This window comes from Nerophis ophidion, linkage group LG09 (genome assembly GCF_033978795.1).
Source record: "Nerophis ophidion isolate RoL-2023_Sa linkage group LG09, RoL_Noph_v1.0, whole genome shotgun sequence".
NCBI classification, from domain to species: Eukaryota; Metazoa; Chordata; class Actinopteri; order Syngnathiformes; family Syngnathidae; genus Nerophis; species Nerophis ophidion.
Genome location: NC_084619.1, coordinates 19,550,731 through 19,563,170, shown reverse-complemented (window position 1 = coordinate 19,563,170; position 12,440 = coordinate 19,550,731). Strand labels below are relative to the sequence as shown.

The following is a 12,440-nucleotide window of genomic DNA, read 5'->3' as shown; positions in this document are numbered from 1 at the left end:
TATGCGGAAAAGGTTCCACCTCAGCAGCTTCAAAGAGAGGATGGACAGATGTGGTATATTCCGTATCATGGCGTTCGCCACAAGCGGAAGCTCAAACTGAGGGTGGTGTTCGACTGCACGTCCTCATTTCAAGGAACGTCTCTGAACAAGGGGCTACTCCATGGGCCAGACTAAAGGAACACCCTCATTGGAGTTACTAGTAAGGTTTTGCCAGTGATGGCAGACATTGAGGCAGTGTTTTACCAAGTAAATATTGATAAAAAGGGCAGAGATTTCCTGAGGTTTTTGTGGTGGACAGAGGGTGACATCTGCAAACCGTTTGAGGTTTATAGGATGAAAGTTCACCTCTTTGGCGCTGTATCGTCCCCAAGCATTGCTAATTTTGCCCTGCGTCAAACTGCTGATGACAATGAGAAACATTACTCTGATGAAGTCATGAAAACTATCAAAAAATACTTTTATGTGGATGATTGCCTCAGATCTGTGGCAACTGTGGACAAAGTTATGAAGCTCTTTATAGATCACACTGAAACCTGCAGCCAGAGAGGCTTCACATTGACAAAACGGGTCACCAATAACTGTGAGGTGTTAGCAAGCATTCCTCAGCATCGCAGAGCAAAGCAAAGTTAGTTAAGGAACTGGACCTAGATAAGGAAAAGTTTAATGAACAAACTGCAGTTGAGCCTGCATTTGGAATCCGGTGGGACACGCACAGTGACACCTTCAGCTTTAAAATAACTATCAAGAGCCGGCCTGCTACCAGGAGAACTATACTCTCCACAGTTAGTTCAGTATCTGGCACATTAGGTTTTTTTCTCTCCTTTCATCCTAAAAGCCAAACAAATACTTCAAGAGCTCTGCCAATCCAAGTATGGATGGAACCAAGTTATTCCACTGGAGTTTGCAAGGCCCTGGCAGAGATGGATCGGCGAGTTGGATCAGTTAAGTGGATCTCAGGTACCAAAATTCATAAAACCTGAAAATTTCAACCCAGTGGAGATTGCTTAATTGCAACACTTCTGTGATACAAGTGAGTCAGGTTATGGTACAGTAAGGTACATTAGATTCACAAATCACCTCGGCAAAATCCATACCTCTTTCATATTTGGAAAGGCCAGAGTCTCACCTCTCCAGCAGATCACCATACCCCGGCTTGAACTCCCTGCAGCAACACTGGCAGTAAAAGTGGATCGGACGCTGAGGAAGGAGCTGCACCTGCCAATCACAGATTCAACTTTCTGGACGGAGAGTACATCTGTATTGAAATATAGCCACAATCAGACCAAGAGATTTCATACATTTGTATCCAAGAGACTTGCTGTGATCCACAACCTCTCCCACACAAGCCAGTGGAGATATACAAAGTCAAAAGACAATCCAGCCGACGAGGCATCCCGAGGGCTGCATGTTGAATCTTTCTTGAGATCAAGATGGCTGACAAGTCCTGAATACCTGGGAAAAGAGAAAAAAAATCATGGCCAAAAATACAAGGTCCAGGAGAAATACCAACAAATGACCCAGAGGTGAAAAAAGAGGCATTGAAAAGCAACATCCAATGTGCACAGTGATCAGGTATCACTCATCATGGAACCAACTTCAGAAGTCTGTAGCCTGGATATTGAAGGTGAAAAAACTACTTCAGCCAAGAAAGAAACAGAAACGTGTGTCTTCAAAGATGAAGAAAACACTGAAAGATGAGCAAGAGATGCAAAATGTATCAGTAGAGGATCTGTACGAGGCAGAGAAGATCATCATTTGTTTTGAGCAAAGACATTACTTCAGCCATGAAATCACTTCCCTGGGAAATGGCAAAACCCTCAACTCAAAAAGCAACATCCACAGATTGGATCCGATTCTTGATAATTGTATCCTGAGAGTGGGAGGTAGAATAAACAGAAGTGCAATGCCCGTGCACCAGAACAACCCACGTATTCTCCGTAAAGGTTCCCACATATCCAACCTCATCCTGCAACATATCCATCATCAAGTCGGGCACTCAGGAAGAAGCCATATGCTTTCCAGGCTAAGTAAAAGTTTTGGCTCTCCCATGCAAACTTCTTAGCCAGGAAAATCCTTAGAATCTGTGTATTTTGCAGACGGATGCAAGGAAGACCCTGGAACAAGGAAACGCATAACAAGACCATGGACCATGGAACAAGGAAATGCATAGCAAGACCATGGACCTAAGACCATGGAACAAGGAAACACATAACCAGCACCACTAACGGGCCCAAAGAGAGCGCTCAAGATGTAAAGGGAAAGCAAAACCTGGGCTGGACAAAGCAGTCCACTCAAGTCTGACAGCAAAGAAGACCAGCCCAGTGATGAGGCAGGGGCAAATAATGCTGGACTTGAAGAAACTCATGGATTATGGGCCGTATTGCAAATACATTTCCAGATGCCAAAGGCTTTGTGAGAAGTGTTTTGGTAAAAAACCAAGACCAACACGGTTCAACGACTAAAAGATAAGCTCTGCCTGCTAATGGAAGCAGCTTGATGGACTGATGGGGGCTTCGGTTCTCCAGCCTCAATGAATCAATGACCGCTTCAGATAGTCTGATATGATTATGGACTTTGATGAAACTAATAGTCAAGTAAATTAATTAACTTTGAATTTGAAGAACATAATTAATTTGTATTGTATTGTTCTATTATGGCTCCTTTTGAATATTATTATTTATGTCATTGTTTTACTAGAGCCCACAATTAGCGGCCGGGATGTTGTAGCCTAACTATATTATTTATTTATTAATTTATTTGACGATGGCAAATCAAATAATGCCAATGATGATGTTGATTAAATAATTGAATGTTTTAGATGAATTATGATTGACTGATTGTTTTGAGCTGCTCACGGTCCTCCTTCTGGTGAGAGTGTCCTCCTCCTATGATTAAGGAGAGGGGACAGCTGGGTGCTCCTTTTGACTGTCTATCATGTTGAAGGAGTGAGGAGTGAGACAGTTTAGGTACTGCTGAATAAATCTTATTTTGATGATTCAGAAGTCAACCACAGAGAATATTTTTGTTGGTGAAAATAAATGATGATCATTTGGAATCTAGAAAAATTTCCACAAGTGGTTATTAAGTATTTGGTGAGTCATAGACCTCCTCCTCAGGGCACTACTCTGCTATCGTTATTTTTATTTTTTCAAACTTTTTTTAATAAAAGAGTAGCCATAACAGTCTCATTTAGTGGCCAATACTAAAATTTATATTGTTTGTTCATTTTAGCCGTTTTTTTGTACTTGAAATGTAGGGCAAAAATGTTGTAAATATGCTTTAAGAAAACCAAACAAAAGGGAGGTACGACTGCACAGTGGCCTTGTGGTTAGAGTGTCCGCCCTGAGATCGGTAGATTGTGGGTTCAAACACCAGCCGAGTCATACCAAAGACTAAATGGGACCCATTACCTCCCTGCTTGGCACTCAGCATAAAGGGTTGGAATTGGTGGTTAAATCACCAAAAAAGATTCCCAGGCGTGGCCATCAATGCTGCCCACTGCTCCCCTCACTTCCCAGGGGGTGAACAAGGGGATTGGTCATATTTAACCACACCTATTGTGTGTGTGACTATCAGTGGTACTTTAAGTTTAACTTTAACTTAACATATATCCGTATACTGTACACAGTAATCTATATATAATTTTACATTCAGTAATATGTATAATATACTATGGTATACAGTGCTCTATAATATATAAGACTATATAATACATTCTATATAGTGAATAGTGAATATATATATATATATGTATATATACATTATACAATAATATACAGTACTATATATATATATATATATATATATGTATATATATATATATACACATATATACATATATATGTATGTATATATATATGTATATATATGTATATATACTGTATACATACATATATATGTATATATATATATATATATATAAAGTTTAAACATGCATGATATAAATACTTTGTATACAAGGTATGTTTTTAAAGAAAAAAGAATGTAATGCAAGAAAATATAATATATTACCATATAATATAATATGTAAATGACAAAAAAAATTAAAATATATATAAATTTAAGTATTTTCGTGTCGGATTCATTTATTTGGAAAAATAAATTAAGTGCCAGACTAAGGTAAATCTGTGATTATTTAGTTTGTGTCTGTGTTTGGGGGAAAACACAACTTAAATCATCCCTACATACATACATACATACATACATACATACATACATACATACAAAGAGTTATTTAGCATATTCAGTTTGTTATCACAAAAAAGGTGTTGTCAATAGTTAAAAACTAGAAGAAAAAATCATACATTGAGGAAAATAGTTATAATTTTTTAAACCAACAATTTGATATAGAAAAACTAATCTAAAAACAACAACAATAATAATAATTGATATTTGATCTGTTTGTATTGGAATAGATACAGTAATGTATTGGTCAGGTGGGGTATGAATTGCTCATAGTGAGAATATAAATTGTGATGCATGCGTTAGTGAGATAATGTTGGTCATGTCCTGCAGTGCCAGTCCAGTGTGACCCCAGCAGTATTACAGTGTCAGTACCAAAGGACCTGGTTGGAGGTCTGGACCTCTTCTTGTCCAACTCCTCATGTGTTGGTGTCTCTAATGGAACACACGTCAACCTGAGCTTCAGCCTGAAGACATGTGGTACTGTCGTGCAGGTAAATGACACCCGTTCGCCACATACAGCAGGGCAGTATTTTTCAACCTTTTTTGAGGCAATGCACATTTTTCGCGTAGGAAAAATCCAGAGGCACACCACCAGCAGAAATCATTAAAAAACGAAACTCAGTTGACATTAGAATGTCGTTGTCGCAATTGTTGGATATGACTTTCAACTATAACCAAGCATGCATCACTATATCTCTTGCATCAAAGTAGGTGTACTCTCACCACCTGTCGCATCACGCCGGGACTTATTTTGAGTTTTTTGGTGTTTTCCTGTGTGTAGTGTTTTACTTCTTGTCTTGCGCTCATATTTTGGTGGCTTTTTCTCTTTTTTTATATATTTTCCTGTAGCAGTTTCATGTCTTCCTTTGAGCGATATTTCCCGTATTTACTTTGTTTTATCCATCAACAATATTGCAGTTGTTTTTATTCTTCTTTGTGGGGATATTGTTGATTGTCATGTTCGGATGTACATTGCGGATGCCGTCTTTGATCCACAGTAAGTCTTTGATGTCGTCCAGCATTCTGTTTTTGTTTACTTTGTAGCTAGTTCAGTTTTAGTTGTGGGTTAGGGTTAGGGTTCTACATAGCCTTCCTTCAGCTTCAATGCCTTTTCTTAGGTGCACTCACTCACCTTTTGTTTATTTTCTCAGGGTCTTGCTTGCATCCGTCTTTTTACCTGCACATTGCCTCCCGCTGTTTCCGACATCTAAAAAGTAATTAGCTACCGGCTGCCACCTACTGATTTCGAAGAGTATTACACAGTTACTCTGCCGAGCTCTAGACAGCACAGACACTCAAAAACAACACATAATTTGCAGACTATAATTACTAGTTTGCAAAAAATATGTTTAACCCAAATAGGGGTAATTAGATAATCTCCCACGGCACACCAGACTGTATCGCAAGGCCCCATACTTTAGTGGCACAGTGGTTTAAAAATCACTGCAGGAGAAAAGGGAGTCATATGGCCAAATTCCTGGGTAGATCTCGCATGAAAGGAAGAAGGGGCGGTCAATCATTTGGCAATGCAGTCTGTTGAAAATGAAGGAAAGCGCCACTCTACATACATTGAGTTTATACCAAAATGGATACATGGATGATACAGCAGAGGATTGGGAGAATGTCATGTGGTCAGATGAAACCAAAATAGAACTTTTTGGTGTAAACTCAACTCTTTGTGTTTGGAGGAAGAAGAATACTGAGTTGCATCCCAAGAACACCACACCTACTGTGAAGCATGGGGCTGTTTTTCTGCTAAAGGGACAGGACGAATGATCCGTGTTAAGGAAAGAATGAATGGGGCCATGTATCGTGAGATTTTGGGCCAAAACCTATTTCCATCAGTTAGAGCTTTTAATGGTTGACCAAATACTTATTTTCCACCATAATTTACAAATACATTTTTTTAAATTCCTACAATGTGAATTCCTGGGATTTTTTTTCCCACATTCTCTCTCTCACAGTTGAAGTGTACCTATGATGAAAATTACAGACCTCTGTCATCATTTTAGTGAAGTGAAGTGAAGTGAATTATATTTATATAGCGCTTTTCTCTAGTGACTCAAAGCGCTTTACATAGTGAAACCCAATATCCAAGTTACATTTAAACCAGTGTGGGTGGCACTGGGAGCAGGTGGGTAAAGTGTCTTGCCCAAGGACACAACGGCAGTGACTAGGATGGCGGAAGCGGGAATCGAACCTGCAACCCTCAAGTTGCTGGCACAGCCGCTCTACCAACCGAGCTATGCTAAGTGGGAGAACTTGCACAATCGGTGGCTGACTAAATACTTTTTTGCCCCACTGTAGCAAGTGACACTGTGGTCAAGGTTGGAATTGCCACAAAACAGTAAAGTGGATAGCGCATAGTGCACTTTACATTTTGTTATGTTTCATGTATCAGGTAACCCACAATGAATGGGGCCATATGAATCCTTTTCCTATGTATTAAATACATTAGTATTTTCTCTTTATGCAATGATGACAATGCTGAGCCCTCCCTCTTAGGTGACGGAAGACAAGATTGTGGGCACCAACTTGGTGACGGGCCTCCCCAGATCCAGTCCTGGTAGCAGCATGGACCTGATAGTCCGCACCAGTAAATTACTGCTGCCAGTCACCTGTGAGTTCCCCAGAGAGTACCAAGTGTCGGATGGTTATCAGGCCAGTCAGCGCGGCGCCGACCTGCAGCTGGCGGGCCACAGTCAGGGCGTCTTCCCCTTCTCGCTGGAGCTCTTCAAGAGCGCCCAGTTCTCCGATCCTTACCGCACGCCGCCCCAGCTGCGCCTTCACGACTCCCTCTTCTTCGGCGTGGAGCCCAAAGAGCGAGTGGAGGGTCTCTCTGCTCTGGTAGAAAGCTGCTTCGCCACGCCAGGACCCAAAGCTGACCAGGCCATCAAGTACTACCTCATCAAAGACGGGTGAGTAGAAAGTAACGATTTTCAGCAGCTTGATAGAATTAAAGAGTACACTTTATTTCAACCTGCTAGCGCTAACATCAGTTATGTTTAAAGGCAGAACATTTTAACACTGACCTAAAAAAAAAATGTTTGTAGCAAGCTGAAGTTTGCAGACAAGAGAGGAGCTCAGTTTGCTAGAGGGATGAGAAAAAAAGTTAGGTAGGAATTGAACAGAAAGCTTTTAGAGTGTTTTTATTCCGCCTGGAACAAACGCAGCTAAAACTGATGACAAAGCAAACGACAAACTATCTTTCAGTGAGTCGTACTAGAATCTAAAATGTACATTTATATATTCTTTATTACACAATATATGTTTGTATGCCGTTGTCGCTTCAAATATTGCAGCTTTAACATTTCACAGTTTTAGTTTTTTTAAACATATTGGCTCTTAATTAGTCATTATTAAGTACCGTATTTTTCGGACTATAAGTCGCAGTTTTTTTTCATAGTTTGGCCAGGGGTGCGACTTATACTCAGGAGCGACTTATGTGTGAAATTATTAACACATTACCGTAAAATATCAAATAATATTATTTAGCTCATTCACGTAAGAGACTAGACAGATAAGATTTCATGGGATTTAGCGATTAGGAATGACAGATTGTTTGGTAAACATATAGCATGTTCTATATGCTATAGTTATTTGAATGACTCTTACCATAATATGTTACATTAACATACCAGGCACCTTCTCAGTTGGTTATTTATGCGTCATATAACGTACACTTATTCAGCTTGTTGTTCACTATTCTTTATTTATTTTAAATTGCCTTTCAAATGTCTATTCTTGGTGTTGGGTTTCATCAAATACATTTCCCCAAAAAATGTGACTTATAATATATGTTTTTTTCCCTTCTCTATTATGCATTTTCAATAGGTGCAACTTATACTCCGGACCGACTTATACTCCGAAAAAGACAGTACTTATTAATTCCTTATTCTGCATATACCATTACCTAAGAGTCTTCCCTCAATAACCTCAGAATTATTGCTTATTTGTAACCCTAACCCTAACCCTTATATGTTCCCCTAGTGTCCCATCAACTCTAAATTAAGTTTTTGTTACTTAGAACAGGGGCGTCACTAGACCTAATACTGTACTGGGGCACACATAATTCATGTGAGCGTGCAAAGCGCGCAAGCAAAAACATTTTTAGCACTTATTTATCATAAAAAATACATAAATAGTGATTTAAACTATGAAATCACATCAGATTATGTTGTATGGATCTTTGATTAACCACCTGAAATTAACTAATACATTTGGCCTACTTGTGCACTTTTTTACTGCAGACTTCTAAACAGATACTGGTAGAAGCAAAAGGAAGAGCAATTAATCTTTTTGAAATAGTTTTTGCTGTACTCATCTGCAAATTTAACATCTCCAAAAGTAAAAAAAAAAAAAAGAAGCACCCCTACATCTGTGTTCTTTTATATTATTTAATTTCCATTCCATCCTATTTCAGATACACCATGTGCAGGTCAAAAAAGCAAAACTGCTTGGTGTGCTATTAGACAGTCAACTGTCATGGTCCGATCATATCGTTAGTATTTTAATGAAAATGGGAAGATGTTTAGCCATGGTCAGAAAGTGCTCCACCTTCTTGACATCCTCAACAATGGGTAAAGTTATACAGTCCTTGGTTTTCTGTCATCTTCATTACTGTCCTATAATATGGTTTGCTACAACTAAGTCTGACCTGAACAAACTTCAACTTGTTCAAAACAGAGCGGCTAGACTGTACTTAAATGTTCATTGCGCACTAATATTTAATTCATGCATTCACGTCTGTCCTGGTTGTCTGTTGAACAAAAGATGCAGTGTAGTCTCCTTATGTTCTTTAGAACTATCATGTTAGATCAATCACCAGATTACTTTTACAAACAATTTTTAAAATCAACTAAGACACACATTCATGACACTAGAAATGCCAGCAATGGCTATTTGGCACTTCCTGCTCCCAGGACCAATCCCCTCAAACATACAGTCATGTATGGATATATTTCATTCTGGAATATATTGCCATCACACATTAATCTCTCACAAAGTAAATTGTCATTCAAGACAGCTTTGAAGATACACCTATTGCAGCTGCCCACATGATGTGAATTTTTAATACTGGTTTTAACTAGCTATGTTATCTTATGTTGTATTTTTCCATTGTATGTCGGGTAATGCATGTATTCTTTGTATTTTAATTTTGTATGCTTCTATATGGACCCCAGGAAGACTAGCAGTTGCCTTGGCGTCAGCTAATGGGGATCCATTCAATAAACAATAAACAATAACCAACATTATGTTGCATGTTCATTAGAAATTCCCCCGACAGCTCGTACAGCAAATGAATATGTTTGTCTTGATACAAGGAATAATGTTAGCTAACTTAGCATCAACTTAAGACAATGATGTTGCCTAGCTAGCTCGGACTTCACTTACATCTCTCATTTCTCACTGCATCTCTCCTGCTGCTGGCGAATAACTTTCTGATATCCATCTACGAGTTACAGTTTGAGTCAAATCAAAATCCAAATAATATAATTAACAAATTGTTGTTGGCTAACGTATACCTACCTCACGCAGTGATTCGCATTCTCTCTCTCTCTCTCTCTCTTTCTCTCTCTCTCTCTCTCAACTGAAGTTTCGATCCACACGTGAATAAATTGCCATATTAATTAGCCATGTGCTCATTGTTAAGTGGAGTGAATACAGTAGCAATCAATTACCATACTAAGTAGTATGTGCGCTGTTGTCTATGTTATGTAGACTTAAAACTCTGAAGCATTCTTTTTTATTGGTGAAATTTGTACTGGGGCACTGCAGATCAACACTGGGGCACGTGCCCCAGTGAAATATGTCTGGCGACGCCCCTGACTTAGAATATGTTCCCCATACTAAAGTGTTACCATTTTTTGAAACATATTACAATAGTTTGGCCCTAAATTGAGCATTTTCAAGCACAAAAATGATTAAATGAACTAAAACAATCAATACTACAGTAATATTGGCCACTAAATGAGACTAAACCAATCAGAGTGTAATGTTCAGTATCATGGTCACTGATTGGCCCAGCCTTAGGCAGCAGTACTATATTGGCTCAAAGGAGCGTAAAAGTAACTATCCATCCATCCATTTTCTACCGCTTATTCCCTAAAGGTGGTATTTAATGTCTACAGGGCTCTTGTAATGTTAAAAAAATATTTAGAAGGTCATAAACAGATTTTTTTAATACTGTAGCTATGAAAATTTCATATTTTAATAATAAATTATTCCTACTTCGCAAAATATATTCATCGTGGTCATGACCAGAACCAATATATTGCATGTTTGATTCGGTTTTGGAGTGTCTTTATTTAATTGTGGACCCCCCCACCTCCCAAAAAAAACAATAAACAGTGTCCACAAAAATTATCATATTATTTGTCATATTTACTATATTGTATTTCACAATATAAGTGTGGTAGGTGTTAATATTAACTAAGAAAAAAAACTGGTTAAACAATAATAATAGAATAGAATAGACTATTATTTCAACTATTTTATGTTTGTCTTTAATTATTAACTCATATTTGTTTGTCTATATATTTCATAAATTTTTTTTAAATTATTTTGGGTATTTCTCCAGTGAGGACACCGTAAATTCAATTCTATTCTATTCTAAAGGTGGTGTTTTTCCCTCAATCTTCAGTGCCATGTTTTGGTATTGTGCTGTGTGCACTTGCATGCATATTTATGTGTGTTTTCTTCAATTTTTTTACTGGTGCAAAGCACTTTGTGTTGCAACTTGTTTTTTCATTATTTTTGTTGTGTGCTATATCAATAAAGTTTGATACATTTTGAAATGCATTAGTAAAAAAAACATCCGGAAAGTATTCACAGCGCTTCACTTTTTCCACATTTTGTTATGTTTCAGCCATTTTCCTAAATGGAAAATGTTCTTTTTTTTGTCATTTAAATTCTACAGACAATACACCAAAATGACAATGTGATTTTTTAATTTGTTGCATATGCATTAGCAATAAGAAACTAACACAATTCACATAAACTTAAGTAGTCACAACCTTTGCTTAACACTTTGTTGATGCACCTTTGACAGCAATTAGAGCCTCAAGTCTTTTTTAATATGATGCCACAAGCTTGGCACATCTTTGGGCAGTTTAGCCTATTCCTCTTTACAGAAATCAAGCTCCAACAGGTTGGATGAGAAACGTTGGTCTTCATGAAGGATTTCTCTGTACATTGTAAAGCAGGGGTGTCAAACTCAAATACAGAGTGGGCCAACATGTAAAACTGAACAAAGCCGCGGGCCAAGGTTGAACAAATGAACCTTTTAATAGGGACCCAGACAAGTTTCGCATTGAATATTGAACAAGCAAGGCTTATACAACTTAATAGTGACATGCAAAATCAAATTTCAAATAATAATAATAATAATTAAAAATTATCAATGGCATGTCAAGTAAAATTTTGATAAAAATTGAAGACCTCTTTTGTATTTTCATCCTTCTGAGGTAAATATCAAAATAAAAATTTTCCACAGGCTAATAATACATTTAAAGATAAAATAACAATAATGACTGAATCAAACATTCAAGCCTTGAAGTAGCAAGAGAAAGTGCATGAATAAAACCTTAATTATTGCTCAGTTTGCTACACTGATTTGCTTTAACAATGAATATGGAACAAGCAACGCTTATATAACTTCCATCCATCCATTTTTCTACCGCTTGTCCCTTTTGGGGTCGCGGGGGGGTCGCTGGAGCCTATCTCAGCTGCATTCGGGTGGAAGGCGGGACTCGATAGTGCAAAATCAACTTTCAAATAACAAACCAAAAAACATCAATGGTATATTAAATGGTGGTAGCGGGGGAGTGTATATTGTAGCATCGCGGAAGAGTTACTGCTGCAAGGGGTTCTGGTTATTTGTTCTGTTGTGTTACGATGCTGATGTTCTCCTGAAATGTATTTTTCATTCTTGTTTGGTGTGGGTTCACAGTGTGGCGCATATTTGTAACAGTGTTAAAGTTGTTTATATGGCCACCCTCAGTGTGACCTGTATGGCTGTTGATCAAGTATGCCTTGCATTTACCCATGTGTGTGTAAAAGCCCTATATATAGTATGTGACTGGGCTGGCACGCTGTTTGTATGGAGGAAAAGAGGAGGTGACGACAGGTTGTAGAGGATGCTAAAGGCAGTGCTTTAAGGCACGCCCCCGATATTGTTGTCTGGGTGGAAATCGGGAGAAATTTGTGAGAATGATTGCCCTGGGAGATTTTCGGTAGGGGCACTGAACTTCAGA

The 12,440-nt window shown here is 38.2% G+C and overlaps 1 protein-coding gene across 2 annotated transcripts in view; it reads left to right on the top strand.

Moving 5' to 3' along the window:
* Positions 1-12,440, top strand: part of oit3 (oncoprotein induced transcript 3) — a 36,177-nt gene that overhangs the window by 18,771 nt on the left and 4,966 nt on the right. For both annotated transcript variants that reach the window (XM_061909938.1, XM_061909937.1), the window contains exons 6-7: positions 4,516-4,676; positions 6,691-7,103. In XM_061909938.1, the coding sequence (XP_061765922.1) occupies positions 4,516-4,676; positions 6,691-7,103 (574 nt within the window). The remainder of the gene's footprint in view (positions 1-4,515; positions 4,677-6,690; positions 7,104-12,440) is intronic.